Source organism: Bos taurus, chromosome 1 (genome assembly GCF_002263795.3).
Source record: "Bos taurus isolate L1 Dominette 01449 registration number 42190680 breed Hereford chromosome 1, ARS-UCD2.0, whole genome shotgun sequence".
Taxonomy (NCBI): Eukaryota; Metazoa; Chordata; class Mammalia; order Artiodactyla; family Bovidae; genus Bos; species Bos taurus.
In genome coordinates, this window is record NC_037328.1 from 22,995,887 (window position 1) to 23,020,623 (window position 24,737).

Sequence of the window (24,737 nt, forward strand, 5' to 3'; positions counted from 1 at the left end):
CTGGTTCTTTGAAAGGATAAATAAAATTGACAAACCATTAGCCAGACTCATCAAGAAACAAATGGAGAAAAATCAAATCAACAAAATTAGAAATGAAAATGGAGAGATCACAACAGACAACACAGAAATACAAAGGATCATAAGAGACTACTATCAACAATTATATGCCAATAAAATGGACAACGTGGAAGAAATGGACAAATTCTTAGAAAAGTACAACTTTCCAAAACTCGACCAGGAAGAAATAGAAAATCTTAACAGACCCATCACAAGCACGGAAATTGAAACTGTAATCAAAAATGTTCCAGCAAACAAAAGCCCAGGTCCAGACGGCTTCACAGCTGAATTCTACCAAAAATTTAGAGAAGAGCTAACACCTATCCTGCTCAAACTCTTCCAAAAAATTGCAGAGGAAGGTAAACTTCCAAACTCATTCTATGAGGCCACCATCACCCTAATACCAAAACCTGACAAAGATCCCACAAAAAAAGAAAACTACAGGCCAATATCACTGATGAACATAGATGCAAAAATCCTTAACAAAATTCTAGCAATCAGAATCCAACAACACATTAAAAAGATCATACACCATGATCAAGTGGGCTTTATCCCAGGGATGCAAGGATTCTTCAATATCCACAAATCAATCAATGTAATACACCACATTAACAAATTGAAAAATAAAAACCATATGATTATCTCAATAGATGCAGAGAAAGCCTTTGACAAAATTCAACATCCATTTATGATAAAAACTCTCCAGAAAGCAGGAATAGAAGGAACATACCTCAACATAATAAAAGCTATATATGACAAACCCACAGCAAACATTATCCTCAATGGTGAAAATTGAAAGCATTTCCTCTAAAGTCAGGAACAAGACAAGGGTGCCCACTTTCACCATTACTATTCAACATAGTTTTGGAAGTTTTGGCCACAGCAATCAGAGCAGAAAAAGAAATAAAAGGAATCCAAATTGGAAAAGAAGAAGTAAAACTCTCACTATTTGCAGATGACATGATCCTCTACATAGAAAACCCTAAAGATTCCACCAGAAAATTACTAGAAATAATCAATGACTATAGTAAAGTTGCAGGATATAAAATCAACACACAGAAATCCCTTGCATTCCTATACACTATTAATGAGAAAACAGAAAGAGAAATTAAGGAAACAATTCCATTCACCATTGCAATGGAAAGAAAAAAATACTTAGGAATATATCTACCTAAAGAAACTAAAGACCTATATATATAAAACTATAAAACACTGGTGAAAGAAATCAAAGAGGACACTAATAGATGGAGAAATATACCATGTTCATGGATTGGAAGAATCAATATAGTGAAAATGTGTATACTACCCAAAGCAATTTATAGATTCAACGCAATCCCTATCAAGCTACCAACAGTATTCTTCACAGAGCTAGAACAAATAATTTCACAATTTGTATGGAAAGACAAAAAACCTCAAATAGCCAAAGCGATCTTGAGAAAGAAGAATGGAACTGGAGGAATCAACCTACCTGACTTCAGGCTCTACTACAAAGCCACAGTTATCAAGACAGTATGGTACTGGCACAAAGACAGAAATATTGATCAATGGAACAAAATAGAAAGCCCAGAGATAAATCCACGCACATACGGACACCTTATCTTTGACAAAGGAGGCAAGAATATACAATGGATTAAAGACAATCTCTTTAACAAGTGGTGCTGGGAAATCTGGTCAACCACTTGTAAAAGAATGAAACTAGAACACTTTCTAACACCATACACAAAAATAAACTCAAAATGGATTAAAGATCTCAACATAAGACCAGAAACTATAAAACTCCTAGAGGAGAACATAGGCAAAACACTCTCTGACATATATCACAGCAGGATCCTCTATGACCCACCTCCCAGAATATTGGAAATAAAAGCAAAAATAAACAAATGGGACCTAATTAACCTTAAAAGCTTCTGCACATCAAAGGAAACTATCAGCAAGGTGAAAAGACAGCCTTCAGAATGGGAGAAAATAATAGCAAATGAAGCAACCGACAAACAACTAATCTCAAAAATATACAAGCAACTCCTACAGCTCAACTCCAGAAAAATAAACGACCCAATCAAAAAATGGGCCAAAGAGCTAAATAGACATTTCTCCAAAGAAGACATACAGATGGCTAACAAACACATGAAAAGATGCTCAACATCACTGATTTTCAGAGAAATGCAAATCAAAACCACTATGAGGTACCATTTCACACCAGTCAGAATGGCTGCGATCCAAAAGTCTACAAATAAAAAATGCTGGAGAGGGTGTGGAGAAAAGGGAGCCCTCTTACACTGATGGTGGTAATGCAAACTAGTACAGCCACTATGGAGAACAGTGTGGAGATTCCTTAAAAAACTGGAAATAGACCTGCCTTATGATCCAGCAATCCCACTGCTGGGCATACACACTGAGGAAACCAGAAGGGAAAGAGACACGTGTACCCCAATGTTCATCGCAGCACTGTTTATAATAGCCAGGACATGGAAGCAACCTAGATGTCCATCAGCAGATGAATGGATAAGAAAGCAGTGGTACATATACACAATGGAGTATTACTCAGCCATTAAAAAGAAAACATTTGAATCAGTTCTAATGAGGTGGATGAAACTGGAGCCTATTATACAGAGTGAAGTAAGCCAGAAGGAAAAACATAAATACAGTATACTAATGCATATATATGGAATTTAGAAAGATGGTAACAATAACCCGGTGTACGAGACAGCAAAAGAGACACTGATGTATAGAACAGTCTTATGGACTCTGTGGGAGAGGGAGAGGGTGGGAAGATTTGGGAGAATGACATTGAAACATGTAAAATATCATGTAAGAAACGAGTTGCCAGTCCAGGTTCGATGCATGATACTGGATGCTTGGGGCTAGTGCACTGGGACCACCCAGAGGGATGGTATGGGGAGGGAGGAGGGAGGAGGGTTCAGGATGGGGAACACATGTATACCTGTGGCGGATTCATTTTGATATTTGGCAAAACTAATAGAATTATGTAAAGTTTAAAAATAAAATAAAATTAAAAAAAAAACACAACAAAACTCAACATTCAAAAAACTAAGATTATGGCATCTGGTCCCATCATTTCAGTTCAGTTTAGTCGCTCAGTTATGTCTGACTCTTTGTGACCCCATGGACTGAAGCACACCAGGGCTCCCTGTCCATCACCAACTTCCAAGTTTGCTCAACTCATGCTCATCAAGTTGGTGATACCATCCAACCATCTCATCCTCTGTCATCCCCTTCTCCTCCTGCCTTCAGTCTTTCCCAGTATCAGGGTTTTTTCCAATGAGTCAGTTCTTCACATCAGATGGCCAGAGTATTGGAGTTTCAGCTTCAGCATCAGTCCTTCCAATGAATATTGAAGGTTAGTTTCCTTTAGGATTGACTGCTTTGATCTCCTTGTAGTCCAAGGGACCCTCCAACACCACAGTTCAAAAGCATCAATTCTTCAACACTCAGCTTTCTTTATAGTCCAACTCTCACATCCATACATGACTAGTAGAAAAACTATAGCTTTGACTAGAGACCTTGGTCAGCAAAGTAATGTTTCTGCTTTTTAAAAGCCTGTTTAGGTTGGTCATAGCTTTTCTTTCAAGGAATAAGCGTCTTAATTTCATGGCTGCAGTCCCCATCTGCAATGATTTTTGAGCCCCCCCCCCCAAAATAAAATCTCTCACTGTTTCCATTGTTTCCCATCACTTGTTGTGATCCGATCCCATTACTTCATAGCAAATAGATGGGGAAACAATGGAAACAGAGACTTTATTTTGTGATTTCCTAAAGGAAATCAGCCCTCAATATTCATTGGAAGGACTGATGCTGAAGCTGAAGCTTCAATACTTTGGCCACAAGATATGAAGAGCTGACTCACTAGAAAAGATCCTGATGCTGGAAAAGATTGAAGGCAGGAGGATAAGGGGATGACAGAGGACCAGATGGTTGGATTGTATCACATACTCAATGAACATGAGTTTGAGCAAGCTCCCAGAGATGGTGAAGGACAGGGATGCCTGCTGTGCTGCAATCCATTTTGTCACATAGAGTTGGACATGACTGAGTGACTGAGCAACAACTATTCAGTCATGTGGGCCAAATAAACTAGGGTTAATAGAAGACTGAGATAAGCAACATTATATTTTATTTTTAAAATATCTTTTTAAGATAATTATTGCCCTATTGAATAGATGTTCTCAACGCATTTCATTTCATCTCTTCCTCAGCATTTTTTGATACTCTGCAGTAGATCATGAGCTTAGAATTTTATTCAGAATTCTGAATACACTAGAAATAATATTATCTTTTATAACATTTTTAATATATTTTTTCTTTTTTGTGTGCAGTAAACTTTTCTGAGAAATGAATGATAAGCTAATAATAAATATGTTTTATTCCACAGCTCAAATTGCACTTAAAATCATTTTAGACCTTTCAATATACCCAGGATGAGCTGGTATGGAATGAGGTTGAAGATAGGACCAGGATAATATTTATTATTTTCCACCCTCAGGAGGAGGAGTAGTTACTTTCTATTAAATAGAATTTTACTACCAGCATATTCGTAATTACTTGTTAAATGAATGTCCTAAAGAAAGCCACAATATTTTGTCAAGGTATGTGTAGTGTGGCTTGACATTGCATCATTGATAAACTCAAGATTGGGAATAATGTTATTCAAATAAAACAGATAACTTGCTATTCATCTAATTTAATTTATCTTTAGATATATTTTTGGACAGGTTTAAACTTGTTATGTTTATAATTAATAATAATGCAAGCATGTGATAATAACTCTGTAATATAACTTGTTTAATATATTAATAATTTCTTGAATTTCAGGTCTTGATCCTGCTGGGCCACAGTTCTCTGGAAAACCATCAACTGGCAGATTAGATTACACTGATGCAGATTTTGTGGATGTCATCCATACTGATACCAATGGTAACAATGCAGGATTTATTTCTTACTTATTTGAAAATGCAAAAAGAGACATGGACACTGGGGAAGAGGAAAAGGAAACAGTAGTGGATGAAGTGTTAAGTCTGAAATTATATGATTATTATATTTCCCACAAGCAACATTTCTTAGAGTTAGTTTATTCTGTGGTGTAAAATGACACCCTGCACTTAGTTTTTAGGAACTGTCACATCATCCTAAAACACAGAAATTTGATAAAAAATTATACTTCATCCTTTCATTCTATCAACAGTTTTATTGATTTGATCACAATTTCCCCCATGCTTAATGTTCCTGATATATTTAGGTTACTCTTCTCCTCATTTTATCACTTTGTTGTATATCAACTCAAACTGAGCGCATATATTGAAGCACAGAGAAAGAATAATTTTCCCTAAAGATTTTAAATTATTTTCCTCTAAATGTCTAACTCAATATTGACAGTTTTGGTCAGAGTACCTTGGACAAACACTTTCCGGAAATATTTTAGATGGCCCTGATCTCCTTCCTGTATTGAAACTGATATTGAGTACTTCTTATATACTAATCTCTTTAAATTACTTATGTGGATTAATTTTGGAATGCTCCTAAATCCCCATGAAATAAGTAAACATTTTCATCACCTTTTTGCTGACGGAGAGGCTTGGGTCAAAGTGACAAAGTCAGTAAGAGGCAGAGTTACAATTTGAAATAGTGTCTTTTGATTCCGGTATCTTCACTTCACCAGTATGTTGCTCAGATTAACTAGTAATTTACATGTGTTATGGTTGGTGGCATGGGAAAGATATAGTGCCATGATACAGACAGGAGAAAGTAACCCAAAGATGGTTCCCAATTCGCTGTTTCTTCAGGTCTGTTTTCTCTTTGACCCAGGTAATTTATTTGCTCCTATATTATCCTGAGTTTACTCTGGGAGAATCGATATCAGTGATTTTGTGAGATATAAATACCATTAATGCAATAGGTGACAAGTTTTCAACTTCTATGTCTACATGCCAGTGTGCTGAGCCTATAATCAGAACAATTATGCTCTTTATTTGGAATGTAAGTTCATCTACATCATACAGGGTCATTGTCTAAAGTTTCGTAATTCTAATATGACACCCTCAGCCTTTTATGTCTTCCTAATCTTGAGCCCTTGATATCACCTTAACATTTCCACACACGACAGCACCAGGTACTCTGCAGTTCTTTTGAAATTCCAGCTTCAGTTCTGCTTATGGCCTTTTGAATTAATGTTTCATACATTTTATTGCTTTTTGTTTGCATTTTTTAGTTTTCTTAATAAAATTTTTGGATTGTCGTATAATCGGAGAAGGCAATGGCACCCCACTCCAGTACTCTTGCCTGGAAAATCCCATGGAGGGAGGAGCCTGGTAGGCTGCAGTCCATGGGGTTGCGAAGAGTCGGACATGACTGAGCGACTTCACTTTCACTTTTCACTTTCATGCATTGTAGAAGGAAATGGCAACCCACTCCAGTGTTCTTGCCTGGAGAATCCCAGGGACCGGGAAGCCTGGTGGCCTGCCATCTATGGGGTCGCACAGAGTTGGACACGACTGAAGTGACTTAGCACAGCATAGCATATTCTTAATATCTTTTGATGACTCAGTTCATCAAATATGACTTGCCACTAGGTGCCATAAATTGGCACCTTTAATTGATCTTTTTATGGCTATCACCAGTGAGGAACACAGATTTTTGATACTACATATTCACTGGTTTCAAGGAATCCCTGAATAAGATACTTGAGGTCAGCACATAACCTGACAGATTTCTCTTTCCTGAAATACTAACCCACGAGTGCATTTTATACTTGCCAGTAATTCTTGTCTTTATTCAGATGTTTATGTTAAAGAAGCTATGTTGCCTTTAATAATTGTTGATTACATAATCTGAATAAATATTCTTTCTGGGATATCAGGAAAAAAATTATGAGTTCAATATCCAGAACATTAAAAAAAACAACAACACTCCAGGGAGGTGAACTGGTCATTTGGAGTCACTTGTCTCATGGATAGTTTTTCTGATGTAGAGAGTATGAAAAGTGTTTTTGAAACCCTCATAAGATGTTGTAAAACATCTTATGCTATCTTTTTAGACCCCAAAGGGTAGCACTGTGCTGCTGCTGCTAAGTTGCTTCAGTCGTGTCTGACTCTGTGTGACCCCATAGACGGCAGCCCACCAGGCTCCCCCGTCCCTGGTATTCTCCAGGCAAGAACGCTGGAGTGGGTTGCCATTTCCTTCTCCAATGCATGAAAGTGGAAAGTGAAAGTGAAGTCGCTCAGTCGTGTCCAACTCTTCGAAACCCCATGGACTGCAGCCTACCAGGCTCCTCCCTCCATGGGATTTTCCAGGCAAGAGTACTGGAGTGGGGTGCCATTGCCTTCTCTGGGGTAGCACTATAGAAGTAACAATAAGCTTGAAACAAACCAGACTTTTTATAGTCTGGTTTATATAGCAAGCTTTTAGTAATTCAATGTTATCCAGAAAAACCTCACATATTAAGTTGTGTTTAAGGAGTTCTTACATTATCAGACCTTCTAGGTATCTGATAGAAGCAAATGATAGTCTTTATGTACAAGGATCATGTCATCTGTGGTCTCAAATTATTTTTATAAATATATTTTAAAATGTCCAGCATCCATTGGAGATAGCCAGGTACACTTGAAGCAAGAAACACATATGAGAACCAAGAAACAATAGTTAATAGAAAAAAAAATAGTTAATAGAAACAGACTCATAGGTATCTGACTATTGGAATAATTCTACACTGGCTAAAATGTGCTTATTATTTTCAAAGAGATAGATAAGATTGGAAATATCAGCAGAGAATGATATTTAAGTATAAATATGACCTATTCTATTTGATAAAAATAGTAATAGTTTTTAACCTAAGAAGTAAGTTAATTGACAATTTTTGAGTGGGTTTAACAAAAAATTTGAATCAGGTACAAAGATAAAGCATGTGACTTGGAAAATTGGTGATAAGTCTATTTCTAGAATGAAGAAAAAAGATCGAATACAGAGCAAAAAGCAAATAAAATAGACAATACAGAGAGGTAAGAGGTTCATAGGATAAATAGCAAGAAGGTCAATCATATTTCATTCAGATTCCAAATAAAAGGAGAGAAAAATGCAACAGAAGTGATATTTAAGGATAATATCTCAGAATTTCTAAAAACTCAGGAATTATAATCAATCACAAAATTGAAATGCATAGTTAATTCCAGTGTGAATAAATAGACAAACTCATTGAGACATATGATGATAAATTTACAGAAAAGACCACATCAAAGCATATAACATAAAATTAAATGAATATGTACACCCGTGGCAGATTCATGTTGATGTATGGCAAAACCAATACAATATTGTAAAGTAATTAGCCTCTGTTAAAATAAATAAATTTAAATTTAAAAATATTAAATCAATAAAGATCTAAATTACAACTAATTTCTCAAGAGAAACAATGAAAGTTAAGAAAGAGTAGAGTTATATTTTCAATATGTTGAAAGAAAATAGCTTCCTAGTATTGCAGTGTGTTTCAGGAAAAAAATGAAACTATACAGTTTCAGACAAGTATACACTGAGATAAATTATCATCAAAAGAAGGAAAACTATCCTTTTAGGGCTATTCAGGAAGGAAGAGCACTGAAAATGGTAAAACATACTTCAGTTTAAATGAATATTGATGGCATAAAACATTGTCATTGTTTTATAGAATTTGGAATGTATAGAGAATTAAAATACAAAAATAGTATATTGTTAGGGCTGTTAAATGAAGTTCAAGCATTCTTTGTTCCTTAATTATATGTAAGAAAGTTTAAAAGTAATTGTCAACATTTGGTGTTCATAAATCAAGGCTTTCTGTTAAATCTCTAGGTATTTAAAAAGATAAAAAAGTATATAAGGATACATGACTTCCATGCTAATGGAGGACAAAAGTGAAACAGTTGTGTTTAAGTCCAAAAGAAGGCAAGGAGAGAAAGAATCACATAAAGCAGGCAAGTAAATAAAAGTAAATAATGGGAACACTAAACTGAGCTATACCATTAAATGTAAGTATTTCATAGAGCTGGAAGCATAAAGAGTAATATTCTCTATAATCAAATTAAACTATAAATAGATAAGAAAAATATAAGTTGATAATCCATATATTTATAGAACAAACATAGTTTTAGATAACTAATGAGGGAAGAATAAATAATAGAAATATAAAATATTTTAATTCAATGATATTAAAGTTACTACATATTAAAATTTGTTGGAATCATGACTAGAAGTAAATGTCCAGCTTTTAATACAGATATTTTAAAAGACTAAAAAAATCAATAATCTAAGCATCTATTAAACCTAGACAGTGTGGTAAAAAGCAGAGACATCACTTTGGTGACAAAGGCCCCTATAGTCAAAGCTATAGTTTGTCCAGTAGTCATATATGGATGTGAGAGTTGGACCATAAAGAAGGCTGAGTCCCCAAGAATTGATGCTTTCCAACGGTGGTGCTGGAGAAGACTCTTAAGAGTTCTTTGAACAGCAAGGAGATCAGACTAGTGGATCCTAAAGGAAATCAAGCCTTAATATGCATTGGAAGGACTAATCCTGAAGCTGGAGCTTCAATACTTTGGCCACCTGATGGGAAGAGTTGACTCATTGAAAAAGACCCTGATGCTGAGAAAGATTAAAGGCAAAAGGAGAAGGGGACAACAGATGTTTAGATAGCATCACTGACTCAATGGACATGAATCTGAGCAACTCTGGGAGACAGTGAAGGACAGGGAAGCCTGGCATGCTGCAGTCCATGGGGTTGCAGAGTTGGTGATGACTTAAAGACTGAACAACAACAACATAAAGCATCTATCTTCAGAAATTAAGAATTAATCAAAAAGCACACCTATAGATATTGAGAAAGAAACTAATAAAAATGTATAAAAATGGAATAAAAAGTCAATTAGAAATGATTCAAAAAGCCAAAAATTTGTACTTTACTTCCAGATTAAGTGGTCCTTGTAGAGAAAAAATAGGACGAGGGGAGAAAACAGTATCAATACAAGTAAAGGAAATAGTGTTATAGATACTATAGGTATTAAAATCATTGTAATACAATATAATGAGTGACATTTAAGATAAATACGAAAATATATTACCATATGCTATGATATATAAAGTAGAAAAATTCTTATGAAAAAGCAAAAGCATTTTCTGACAAATGAAAAGGGAAAATTTGAAGAGTTTTATAATTATTGATGAGACACTTCAATTTAAATCCTTCCAACTAAATACTCAGGCAAATTTTTGTTTTCTACTAAATAAATAAGTGATAAATAAGACCACTTTTACACACACTTTCAGGTAATAAAAAATAAATAGGAAATGGTTTGTAAATGTTTGAGAAGGCCATCACAAACTTAATATCAAAAGAAAGACACTGAAGAAAAGATAGTTTGCTGGACATTCTCTGTTAAAAACAAAGATGCAAAAATTCTGTATCAAGTATCACACTAGTAAACCAGCAACATATAAAGTTGGTATCAAATCACATCCAACTTGGATTTATTATTAAGAAGTTAAGTTAGTTTACCATTCAAAAATCAACTTCTTAATTCATCTCATCAAAAGAAGAGAAAATTCATTTAGTGATCTCATGTAAATGCAGAAAAAGCTCTAGGGAGGATTTATGTATGGAAAAATTGACAAATTGGAAACAAAAGTAAAAGTCCACAATCTGGTAAAGCATATCTATCCAAAAATCAATAGAAAATGTCATATTGCCAATGGAATATGGACGACTTTCTTTTTGAGACTGGGGACTGGACAAGGATACCGTCCTTGTCATTCTGCAGCAACATTTAATTGTATGTCTTCAGTGCAGTAAGGGGAGAAATGTATTAAAAGATATGAATATAAAATCATTTCCAGATGATATTTTGCATAAATAGATAACCCCAAAGAATCTCTAGATAATTAATTAGAATTCACAGGAAAAATTAGCAAGGTTGTTGAATATAAGTTATATATACAAAATTCAATTCTTTCTAGAAACCAGCTATGCTGCTGCTGCTGCTAAGTCGCTTCAGTCGTGTCCGACTCTGTGCGACCCCATAGACAGCAGCCCACCAGGCTCCCCCGTCCCTGGGATTCTCCAGGCAAGAACACTGGAGTGGGTTGCCATTTCCTTCTACAATGCATGAAAGTGAAAAGTGAAAGTGAAGTCGCTCAGTCGTGTCCGACTCCTAGCGACCCCATGGACTGCAGCCTACCAGGCTCCTCTGTCCATGGGATTTCCCAGGCAAGAGTACTGGAGTGGGGTGCCATTGCCTTCTCCGTGAAACCAGCTATAGGACTTAGCAAATAAAATTCTAGAATTATGCCGTTGTAATATAGCATCAGATCAGATCAGATCAGATCAGTCACTCAGTCGTGTCCGACTCTTTGCGACCCCATGAATCACAGCACGCCGGGCCTCCCTGTCCATCACCAACTCCCGGAGTTCACTCAGACTCACGTTCATCGAGTCAGTGATGCCATCCAGCCATCTCATCCTCTGTCGTCCCCTTCTCCTCCTGCCCCCAATCCGTCCCAGCATCAGGGTCTTTTCCAATAAATCAACTCTTCGCATGAGGTGGCCAAAGTACTGGAGTTTCAGCTTTAGCATCATTCCTTCCAAAGAAATCCCAGGGCTTATGTCCTAATAACTCAATAAAATTGCATAAACACATTATGCAGAAAAGCACTAAACATTGCAGACCAAAATACTGATCAAAAGATAGTAAACCACATATACAAACATGAATATTATATACATGTCAATTTTTTGCAAGCTAACTTGCAGCCCTAGTGCAATCTTTATTAAAAGCCAATCATTAAAAAAAAAATAACCTCACAAGCTAATTATAAGATTAATGTGAAATGAAAAGGGTCAAGTACCATTGAAGTATTCTTGAAGAAAAAAAGCACAAAGACTTGTCCTTCTAGTTATTAAATCTTATGGTAGTAATGAAGACAGTGTCATATTAGTGTTCAGTTCAGTTCAGTCAGTTCAGTCGCTCAGTCGTGTCTGACTCTTTGCGACCCCATGAATCACAACATGCCAGGCCTCCCTGTCCATCACCAACTCCCGGAGTTCACTCAAACTCCTGTCCACTGAGTCAGTGATGCCATCCAGCCATCTCATCCTCTGTTGTCCCCTTCTACTCCTGCCCCCACTCCCTCCCAGCATCAGAGTCCTTTCCAATGAGTCAACTCTTCGCATGAGGTGGCCAAAGTCCTGGAGTTTCAGCTTTAGCATCATTCCTTCCAAAGAACACCCAGGGCTGATCTCCTTCAGAATGGACTGGTTGGATCTCCTTGCAGTCCAAGGGACTCTCAAGAGTCTTCTCCAACACCACAGTTCAAAAGCATATTAGCGTAAGGGTAGACAAAAAAGTCAGTAAAGTAAAATACAGAGTTATGAAACTTATTAGATTTATTATGATTTTGATACTGCTGGACAGTATGAAAATGATTCTCACTTTTTCTGGGTTTCATTTTTTAAATTGAAGAATAGTTGATTTACAATACTGTGTAAGTTTCAGATACACATCATAGTGTTTCTGTTTGTTTGTTTCATAGATTATATTCCACAATAGGTTATTATAAGATATTGGGTATCATTCCCCATGCTATGCAGTAAAGCCTTGTTGCTTGTCTGTTTAATGTATTAATCCCATGCTCCTAGTTGTCCCTCCCCCTATTTTCTCCCCTTTGGTAGCTAGCCCCTTTCGTAGTTTTGTTTTCTATATCTGTGACTCTGTTTCTGTTTTTTATATACATTTATTTGAATTATATTTTAGATTGCACCTATAAGTAATATCATATAGTATTTGTTTTTTCTTTGACTTATTTCACTATGCATATTCTCTAGCTCTATCCACATTGCTGCAAATGGCAATATTTCACTTTATTCACTTCTTAATCCAGTAATCTGTTGATGGGCACTTTAGTTGCTTCTGTCATGGCTCTTGTACATAGTACTATCATGAACACAGGGGAGCATGTATCTTTTTAAATTAGTGTTTTAATTTACTCCAGATACATACCCAGGAGTGGAACTGCTGGATCAATGGTAGTTCTGTTTTTAGTTTTTTTTAAGGAACTTTCATGCTGTTTTCCATAGCGGCTGCACCAATTTATATTCCCTACAATAGTGTATGAGGGTTCCCTTTTCTTAATGTCATCTCCAACATTTGTTATTTATAGACTTTTTGGTCAGTGGTTCTGAGTCAGTCAATTGAAAACTCTAAATGAAATAATACGTCTAATGCCCATAAAACACAAAATAGGAAAATATCGGAAATGCATAGGAAAATTCTTTTCCAATAGTGAAAGGAAAAGCAATAAACATATTATGAACTATTATTTTAAAAATATTCATAACATAACATTTTTCTAAAGTGTGCATGAAAATCCGTAACCCAAATTGAAACATTAAGATGTCTGATTGTATTAAAATTAAGAACTCATTAAAGAACCCTTCATGAAAGCTAACAGCAAGCCAAAACAGGAAAACTGGTAAGTAAGTCGTGTACATCAGTAATAAAGAAAAATGGAACTTAATTAAATCAAGACTTGATCAGACATTTTACAAAAGGGAAATTCTAACTAGGCACTGGAAAGTTCTTAAAATCTTCAGTAAGCAGAAACATTTAAATTAAAACCTCATGTAATACCACATGCCTACCAGAATGACTAAAATTAAAAAGCCTAATAAGACCCATCTATTGGAGGATATGTAAAACAGCAGAGATACTTGTATGTTGTTTGGTAGTGGTATAAATTGGTACAACCTCTTTGGCAATTTATTTAGGATCATTTATTAAATTGAATATACTCATATTCTATAACCAGCAATTCTATTCCTAGGTATGTGACCAACACATGTGCTTTCAAATATGCATTAATGTGTGTGTTCAAGGATGTTCATAGTATTAACACATATTAACCTTAAATTTGAAACAACATATGTCCATCAACAGAAGAATGGATAAATAAGTTGTGGTATGTGTGTCAATGAAATAGTGTATAGCAATGAATGATTACAAATGAGTGACTACATTTATACCTGACAATGTGGTCTAATATCACAAATATACTGATAATTGAAAGAAGCCAGACACAAAAGCATGCTTGAAATATGAGTCAATTTATATGTATTTCAACAATGAGCTAAAATAAAATATATTGTTTTGGAAGCTTCTTTTTCAAGAAAAAGTGGTTTTTATTTTTATAGAAAAGTAAGGTGCTGGTTATTGGGTTATTTCCTGACATTGGTTTGGTAGCTAAGTGGCTGCTTGCTTTATATTCATTAATTAATCTTTAGTTTTATGTCTTATGTTCTTTTCTGCATGGATGTGTTATATTTTACAATAAAAAGAAAAATTAAAAAAAATATCTGCTCTCCCCACCCTTCTTGAAACCAAGAGAATGAATGGCCCAAGCAGACTCAACTGCCCTGCCCCTTCCATCTGATAAAAGGGAAATGACATGCCTGAATCAAGGGCTACTTGTAAGTTAATAATAAATATCTTTTGCTTCTTCCTGATTCCTGAGCAGTCTTCTTAGTTTTGATTCTACTTCAGATGCAGATTGGAGAAAATGATGGCTCTAAACCTGAAACTCCCTAGTTTTAGAACTCTTATGATGAGTTCAAATATGAGGAATTTTTAAAGATCTCCAAAATTATTGGGCTTCATGGGGGTTATATTTAGAAGACTGTTCATCCTTACTAAAATTCCACAAGCTAAGTGGGGGGTGGAATGGAAGGAGGAGTTGGTTAGTTTATCCTTACCACTGACACAGTCAAATCCTATATGCACTTCCCTGGATTCCAGGGAATTCTGAGGAAGTCACCCAAGTTGCCTTTTGTCTCTCCTTATACCCTGTACCCCCTTCCCTGTAATCCTCATGCCCAGTGTCCCCATGCCCTGGTAATGCCTCACCAGCTGTTACCTTGTTCTGATACTAACTGGAACTAAATCAAGTAGCTGCATCTTGATCCTTACTGTCAGACTCAAGTACTTATCTTTGCTGTGCTCAATCTATTGCTGATCTCTCTCAAGAGTTCATTATGTTGTAAGAAATTTCTTGAAACCCAAGCTAAAGCATTGTTATCTTACTTGGCAGTGAGATCACAGTCCCAAATATTCTGAGCTTGCTACCTTTTTTTTTTTTTCAATTTCTATGGCTCCCCTAGGTTACAGACCCCATATTGGTTAATGTACCTAGAAATTGCGCCTCCCCTAATGTCCCAAGGTTCTACAGATACAGTTGGCTGTCCGTATCCATGAATGTGGAACTTGTGGGCAAGGGGCGACGACTGTGCTGTACCACTTTATATAACGGACTTGAGCATCCTCAAGTTTTCATGTCTCTGTGGGAGAGTGGGAGATGGAGGGGAGTTCCTGGAACCAATACCCCATGGATGCCAATGGATGAGTGTATACAGAAGTTTTTAAATCATAGCTACATGTTTCATGTCACTCTGGCCCAACTTGTTCCAGTTGAAGTAGCATCTTTTGATTTTTCCAGTTAGTGAGTCATCAAATCCTATTCATTATTATCCAGAATGAGAGTGAATGATCACACCTAAAATGTCCTAAATGACTTAGCTTCATTTCCTCCAGTGCTCTCTCTCTCACATGTTATACCAGATAAACTGGATTCTTTAAATAGCCTGTATGCACACAGATACCTCCTTGATTCTGCCTCACTCACATCCTTCACACTTCACATCTTTGTTCAATTCTCACCTCCTCAGTAAAAAATTTCCCAAACTATTTAAAAGTCCAGCCTACCACATTCACTGTCCCTTATTCTGCTTAATTTTTCTCTGCAGCACTTATTATCTGACATACTGCATTTTTACTTGTTTATGATGTCTCTCTTCCACTAGGATGTAATTTCCACTACAATGAGGATTTTTTGCTCTTCCTTTTTCAATTGTATTGATATATTCATAGCACAAATAACTGTTATGGGCCCATAATACACTGATCACATGTAAATGTATTAAATTAATGAAATGTAATTTGTATGAGAAGTTAAATTGAGGAAATAATACCCCAAAAATTCTCTTTTGAAAAAGAGAATTTTTTTTTCAATTCACATTTTGAATTACTGTCCATGAATTTTATAGGAAACTTTGTTTTATATGTGTTGCTGAACTGATTATATATACTTTGTGATTCTTGGTTCTTTTCTTCTCAGGTCTAGGCATTAAACAACCCTTGGGACATATTGATTTTTATCCAAATGGAGGGAAAAAGCAACCTGGCTGTCCCAAATCAATTTTTTCAGGTATACAAAAAATATTTTAGAATAAATTGTGCATGCTTCAAAAGAATGAAAGAAAATCAGTGTTTTTTTTTTCCTTTTTAATATGTGGTCAACAGTTTTTTCACCACTGCTGATCATTCAGGAGTTATTGGTGGAAATGATCTAATTTGATCCTTCTGAGTTCATAAATGTTACCAGTAGACATCTCATTTGATTATGGATGAAACCTACTATCCTATAGGTTTATCATTTTTAGTTTATCAGTTTAAACAGAAGTTTAAACAGAAGTAGACATCTCATTTGATTATGGATGAAATCTATTATCTTATAGGTTTATCATTTTTAGTTTATAAGTTTAAACAGAAGTTATGTCAGTGAAGAAGCATGTGTAGCCGAAGTATCATATAACACAAGTTTGGTTTCAGGATTTAATTTTTACCATTGTTGTTGTTGTTTAGTTGCTAAGTTGTGACTGACTATTTTGTGACTCCATAGACTATAGCCCACCAGGCTCCTCTGTCCATGGGGTTTCCCAGGCAAAAATACTGGAGTGGGTTGCCGTTTTCTTCTCCAACCATTACCGCAGTATTATTGTGTGTTATTCACAGATTATGAACTCTTGCATTTGGTCATTCTGTGCATAAAGAGCTAAACAACTGCTCTCTGTGTGGAATTTGGCTTACTTTAGAGCCACGGTGAGAAATGTCCTGAGATCTACAGTGGGAACTGGTCAAGAACCACATCTTTAAAGGCCACAAAAAACTAGAGTAGTTTAATCAAAGGGACAGGAATGTGAGAAGTTAGGAAAGGAAAGGGACATGATAAATCTTTAATGTCACCTGTTTGCACAGGTATCTTTGGCATTGAGTAGGAATGTTAGGGGTGAGAGTTTAGAAGGGAGTTATGTGTACACTAATAATTAAATATGGTAGCACTGTGTGTGTAATTTGTCAAAGTACTGAAATTAAACATTTTTGCTACTTTATTACTTTAGAAAAATTTCTTCTATATCTCATGTAAAAGGCATACTATATTTAAGCTTCCAATGGTACCGTTTATTAAGTTGCTGAGATAAAACTGCATTGTAGTCAGCACTGTGATATTCATAAAGTACACAGCATTAGGTAGAATTTAATCTTTAAATTTTTTTTCTAATTTACTTGAACTTGGCTTAATACATCTAACTGCTTGATTTTTAACACTTAAGGACTTGAATTTATTAAATGCGACCACCAGAGAGCAGTTTACTTATTCATGGCAGCTTTGGAAACAAGCTGCAATTTTATTTCATTTTCTTGTCGTTCATACAAAGATTATAAGACTGGTCTATGTGCGGATTGTGCTGACTTTAAGGGAAAATCATGTCCCAAACTAGGTAAGAGAGATTGTTATGATTACTCTAATTCTTTGCGGAAAGTGAACAACATAATTGTGTTATTATTTTCTGCTGCAAGCTTTCATGTTTACTTGTTAATATACTAACACTTTTGGGAAAAGTCTTCTGTGGGACAGGGAAAATAATTCATTTCCTAGTAAATGTTTTTAAGGTTCTTAGTGAGAGGAACTTGGTCAACCTCTTTTCCATGCTGCATGTAGTATATGCATGTGGAGGCCTCTTGATGATCCTTGTTCTTAATACACAGAAGGATCTATCGTCCATCTATATTTCCACTAAAGAAAGAAACTTATTCATTTTTAGTGATATTAAGGGTTTTCTTTGCTGTTAGTTTGTATTTTTAAGGGAAGTCTTAAGAAGTGAAGAGGTATGAGCCATGGTTAGCTTTGCATTTATTATTAGCAAGTAGATATGAATCACACATGGTTTATACTTTCTAAATCAATAAACTTGGTAAGAACAGTTAAATATTGCAACTTTTGATTAACTGAAATCTGACGGTGGGAAATTATAGAGAAAAAAGAATCCACATAAAAATAGAATTTTAAAGCTGGAAATGAATCTCAGAGGCTGCTTGTTCAGTGTTTGCCAAAGACAATACCAGACCCCAAGTATGTCATGAGCATGTAGGCATCTAATCGTATCATGACAGGTCTACTAGAAATGTTTCCAAAGCCAAGTAGCTTCAATTAAATGGGTAGCAATGACAAAGTCTGAATTAAACAGCCTCCTGTGATTTTCTTTCATAGGCGGTATATACTAACATATGTAGAGAATCACTAGAAAAGGCAAGCAATCTGCAGGCTTTGCTAGACTTATTTCCTCATAGACCCCTCTGTCTAGAATATATTTTAGTTTATATAATATATCTTAGTGGGATTGGTTTTCTTCAGCCCTCATGTTGGGGATTGCTTTTCTGGTTCTGTTGCTTTTCCAAAGTCAATTGTGACCCAGTGTGAACATGTGGATTGCTTAAGGGCACAAGTGAAAACTAGAGTTAAATCTCTGAGTTTTCAATTTAATATTCTGTCTACTGCATTCAGATTTCAAATTTGGAGGTAACAAAGTAGAAATAGACACATACATGAAGTAGGAAGCATCTTAGACATGTGTGTGTATATTACATATTCTATATGTACAAATAAGGTTTATATCTGAAATATATATTATACATACAGTATATAGTATTGTGTATATATATATAGCAGAGATTATATATATATTTCATATATAATAGAGGTGATATTATACTATATACCTTGTGTGTATAATGTGTACATATACATGCTGTATCAGCATGAATATGTATATAAGAGAATTGGAGGCTGTGCTCATGGAGTTAAATTTTATGTTCAAGTTTTATCTAATTAGTTTATTTTGCTGAATTCAGTAAAAGGAGTTTCAAGTAAAATTACCAATTTATAAATAAAGACTTTGGCAAATGGACTTTAACCATATGGAGTATGCAATGATCTGATATGATTTCCACAGTGTAGATTTATTTGTGAATCTTCAATGTAAGAGTTGTTATAGTTGAAATAAATAGGATGTGAAATTATTTGAAAAGTGATTTTAAGTTATAAAAATCCATAAATTGTAATTATTATTATAGTACATCAATCCTTTAGTTCTTTTCAGTAATTAGGTATTTTTGTATGCTATTTGATGCAAGTTCAATGACTAATATTCTATTTCTCAAATCTCAGGTTATCAAACTGAGCTATGGAAAGATATTTTAAAAGAAAGGATAGAAAACACAACTCTCAGGACGACTGTATTTTTGGATACTGTTGGAACAAATCCATTCTGTAGTAAGTTAATATTTGTTAACAAATGAACTAATTATTAGTTTTATATACTAATTCAATTTTTATCCAAAATTCAAATTTCATTATGTGCTTTCAAGGAACTTTAAAATTTGCTAGAGGGTCAGTTGTACAAATTCAAATAAAATGAGCATATGCTTTGGGTAATATTCTTCCAAAAAACAATCGATGTCTTTTGTTTTCCCCCTCAATTTCCATGATTATTCTCCCATGTTTAGTGTTATGTCAGCATATAACAACTCACAGAGTTTAAGACATCTATCTACACTATTAGCGCCCCTTTGGAAACAAGCTAAATTATATAAATACAAAATGCGCAAGTAAATAATAATCTTGCCAATTTATTTAGAGTTAAACAAGAAGAGAAAATTTGGAGAACAGGAGAAAATCTAAGAAACTTATTAACGAATTAGATTTATGAGGAAGTATTAAAAAAAGTAAAATTATTCTGTTTAGTGATCAGGAGCTTAAAGTGGTTTAAATAAAGCAAATCCTATTATATGAAAATATTATAAAATACATTTCCATAGGTTTGCCATTGATTCTGGTTCCTGAGAAATAAATATTTGAAATAGACCCAATAAGATATTTTTGGTCAGTTACTGTAGGTATTTTGCAGTCAAAGTTGTTACCAATTTTTAAGATATTCTTTAAATGTTTGTGAGGTGTCCTGTCATTCAGAATTGTTCAGTCGCTAAGTCGTGTCCGACTCTGCAACCCCATGGTCTGCAGCATACCAGGCTTCCCTGTCCTTCACTATATCCTGGAGTTTGCTCAAACTCATGTGCATTGAATCAGTAATGCCATCCAACTATCTCATCCTTTGTCGCCCCTTTCTCCTCCTACCCTTGATCTTTCCCAGCATCAGGATTTTTTCCAATGAGTTGGCTCTTCCCATCAGGTGGCCAAAGTACTGAAGCTTCATCTTCATCATCAGTCCTTCTATGAATATTTAGGGTTGCTCTTTGTTAGGATTGACTGGTTTGATATCCTTGCTATCCAAGGGCTGCTCAAGAGTCTTCTCCAACACTAGAGTTCAAAAGTATCAGTTCTTCAGTGATCAGCCTTCTTTATGGTGCAGCTCTCTCATCCAGACATGACTACTGGGAAAACCATAGCTTTGACTATGTGGAGCTTTGTCATCAAAGTGGTCTTTGCTTTTTGATACATTGTTAGGTTTGTCATAGCTTTTCTTCCAAAGAGCAAGTGTCTTTTAATTTTGTAGCTGCAGTTACTGTCAACAGTGATTTTGGAGCCCAAGAATATAAAATCTGCCACTATTTCCACTTTTCCCCCATTTATATGCCATAAAGTGATGGGACCAAATGCCATGATCTTAGTTTTTCTGAATGTTGAAATTTAGGACAGCTTTTTCACTTTCCTTTTCCGCCCTCCTCAAGAGGCTCTTTCAGAATTCAGAATTGGGCTCATCCATTTTTTCATTAAAATTTTTATTGAATTAAATTTAGATTCACATGCAGATGTAAGAACCAATGCAGAGGGATCCAGTGTGCACTTTATTCAGTGGTAAAATTTTGTAACACTATAGAATAAATATAATATCACTCAGTTCAGTCACTCAGTCATGTCCGAATATTACACGATATTGCTACAATCAATCCATCTTATTTATATTTCCTCACTGGTGTGTGTGTGTGTGTGTCTAGTTCTCTATAACTTAATCATCATATATAGAGCTCTGTATCTATCACCCCAGTGAATATATTGAACTGTTCCATCACTATCAGACCTCTTGGGTGGCACTTTTATAGCTATATATATTAATACCACCTTCATATCCTGCTGTTTCTAATTCTTAACATCCATTAATATATTCCTAAAAATTTGTAATTTTGAAAAATTTTATATAAAGGGAATTATTCACTATGTTTGGAGAAGGCAATGGCAACCAACTTCAGTACTGTTGCCTGGAAAATCCCATGGACGGAGGAGCCCGGTAGGCTGCAGTCCATGGGGTCTCGAAGAGTCGGACACAACTGAGTGACTTTACTTTCACTTTTCACTTCACGCATTGGAGAAGGAAACGGCAACCCACTCCAGTGTTCTTGCTTGGAGAATCCCAGGGACGGGGGAGCCTGGTGGGCTGCCGTCTATGGGGTCGCACAGAGTCGGACACGACTGAAGTGACTTAGCAGCAGCAGCAGCAGCATGTATCAATAATTCATTCGTTTTATTGCTGAATAGTATTCCATGGTATGTATGCACTAAAGTTTGTTTAATCATTCATATGTTGTAGAACATTAGGGATGTTTTTAGATTGGGCTGTTATATTAAAGCTGCTTTGGATATTTGTATACATGTTTTCATGTGAACTTATCATTTCTCTGGTATAAAGTCTCAGGAATATAAATACAGAATCAGAAGTTAATTTCACATTTAGCCTTATAAGAAATTGAGAAATTTTTAGTGTGGCTGACCATCTTATATTACCCACAGCAAAGTATGAGTGATCTAATGAGTGATTTCTTACTAGCATTTGGTGTTGGTCATTATTTTTTTTAAAAAATTATCCTTCCTGATAGTATATAGTGATATCTTGTTAAGGTTTTAATTTTTGTCACCCTAATGGCTTATGAGTTTGCATATCTTCTCTGTATGGTGAACTGTGTGTTTGTGTCTTTTGCTCATTTTCCAATTGGATTTTTTAAACTATTGGCTTTTGAGGGTTCTTCATATATTTTTATTGGTAGTCCTTCTTTCCTTGTTGAAGATTTGGTCTGCAAATATTTTTTCCTAGTTTGAAACTTGAGTCTTTTCGTCTTCCTCACAAGGGCTTTCACAAGGGCAAAAGGGTTTACTTTTGATGAAGTCTAATTTATCGCTTTTTCTTTTCAAGGAACATTCTTTTGATATCTAAGAACTCTTTGATGAGCCCTCAGTCCTGAAGATTTCCATTCAAATTTTTTTCTAACAGTTTTATAATTATATGTGTTCCTTTAAACATACACAATCTTGTTTCAAATTTATATTGAAAAGCACATATCTTAGAATATCTAAAATAGTTATTACAAAGAATAAAGAAGAAACAATCACTTTGACCTCCTTCTGCATTGCAACTTTTTTTCTGATTCTCTTCTTCCGTCCTCCTCTTTCACCTTTACGGCTTTGTGATTACAATCTTTGGAACTGTATTATGCCCACGTGAGTAATTCAAGACAACCTCTCTCTTCTAAGGGCAGCTTATTAGCAACCTTAATTACATTTGAATTCTTAATTATTCTTTGCCATTTCAGGTAACATATTCACAAGTTCCGGAGATTAGGACATGGACATATTTGGGGAGGTCTGCTACAGTTAAATATACACATGTGAGTTTTCACAGTCTACTGGTATCAGTATTTACCACTTCAAGTGAAATGTGAGAACTTCACTTCCATTTAGGTTACTTTACGTTCTCCACTTTTTAATATTACTGTCTCAAATATCAGATTATGTGATAATTTTATTTCAATTATCAAATATGATTTATCAATTCACAAGGGTAAGGATAATTTATTGTGAAAGTGTTAGTCACTCAGTTCTCTGTGACCCCATGGTCTGTAGCCCGCCAGGCTCCTCTGTTCATGGAGTTCTCCAGGCAAGAATAAGTGGGCTGCCATTCCCTTCTTCAGGGGATCTTCCCAATCCAGGGATCGAACCCAGGCCTCCCTCATTGCACGCAGATTCTTTACCGTCTGAGCCAACAGGGAAGCCCACTTTATTGTGTGTAGCCATATTTTTTTCTTTTCCCATTTCCCCTTTTTATTCTGCTGCTGCTGCATCGCTTCAGTCGTGTCCAACTCTGTGCGACCCCATAGACGGCAGCCACCAGGCTCTCCCATCCCTGGGATTTTCCAGGCAAGAACACTGGAGTGGGTTGCCATTTCCTTCTCCAATGCAGGAAAGTGAAAAGTGAAAGTGAAGTTGACCAGTCGTATCCAACTTTTAGCGACCCCATGGACTGCAGCCCACCAGACTCCTCCATCCATGGGATTTTCCAGGCAAGAGTACTGGAGTGGGGTGCCACTGTCTTCTCCATTTTATTTCTGAATACTCCAGAATTATTTACTTCATCAATTCCTCTGTGTTCCTTCTTACAACATGTAAGAATGAGTCTGCTAAAGAGAAATTCTTTGTTTTCTTTGAAAATGTCTCTATTCCTCCGTTATTCTCAAAGTATAGTTTTTCTGTGTATAAGAAATAGAATTGAGTTCTTTCTTTTCGCACTTAAAAAGTGTTGTTATCACTTACTTCCTTTTGGCCTCTGTGGTTTCAGATTCATTGTAACTCAATTGGTTGTTCTCCTGTAGCTAACACATCATTTCTCTTTGGCCGCTTTCAGGATATTTTTCTTTTAGTGTTCTGAAGCTCGATTATAATTTTTTTTTGCTATAGTCTGACAGGTCCCTGGGGTTCTGTCCATTTTTTTTCTGTCTGTTTTTTCTCTGTTTTCAGATTGAGTGGCAGATTGATCTGTCATCCAGTTCACTGGTTTCTGTCCTCTATTATTTCCACTCTACTACTGAGACTATCCCATAAGTTCTGTGTCCATTATGGTAGTTGTCATTTATGTAAGGTCTACTTTATTTCCTTTTATAGTGTCTATTTCTTGGCTGAGACTTTTCTACTTCTTCATCTTTTTTCAACAGCCTCTGACTCTGAAGCATTTTTATGATGGTTCCTTTAAAATCCTTGTCGGATTTTCCCAGCATCTAATTCATCTCAGTGCTGGCATTAGTTGATTGTCTTTTCTCACCAGAGTTGTGATTTTCTTTGTTCTTGGTATAACAGATAATTTTCAGTCACATCTTGGACATTTTCTCTATGTGACAATTCAAATGCTGTTTAAATCTTTTATTTTAGCAGGAGTTATATTGTTTAGGTTTTAGCTTTATGTATTCTGAAGCTGTGAGTTTTAGCTATATAGTTTCAGGATTTTCATATTTTCCTGGTGACTTGCTTTTTTTTTTGCTTCATAATTAGAAATGCATCATTTTTTGCCTCACAGACATTTATCAGATTCTGACACAACAACAATTTATTTCATAGAGCCTTTAAATCTTGTGCCTTTTTTTCTATCTTTAATATTATATTCTGTATTATTTTCACTTATTTAACAATGAATAATTATTATGAATATTATCATTAATCAGATGCTCACTTATATTTACCAGTTTCAGTTTTCTACATTTTAA

At 35.4% G+C, this 24,737-nt stretch overlaps 1 protein-coding gene across 1 annotated transcript in view; it reads left to right on the plus strand.

Moving 5' to 3' along the window:
* Positions 1 to 24,737, plus strand: part of LIPI (lipase I) — an 80,539-nt gene that overhangs the window by 29,174 nt on the left and 26,628 nt on the right. The window contains exons 4-7 of the mRNA NM_001435069.1: positions 4,888 to 4,989; positions 16,252 to 16,341; positions 17,528 to 17,695; positions 19,423 to 19,527. Of these exons, the coding sequence (NP_001421998.1) occupies positions 4,888 to 4,989; positions 16,252 to 16,341; positions 17,528 to 17,695; positions 19,423 to 19,527 (465 nt within the window). The remainder of the gene's footprint in view (positions 1 to 4,887; positions 4,990 to 16,251; positions 16,342 to 17,527; positions 17,696 to 19,422; positions 19,528 to 24,737) is intronic.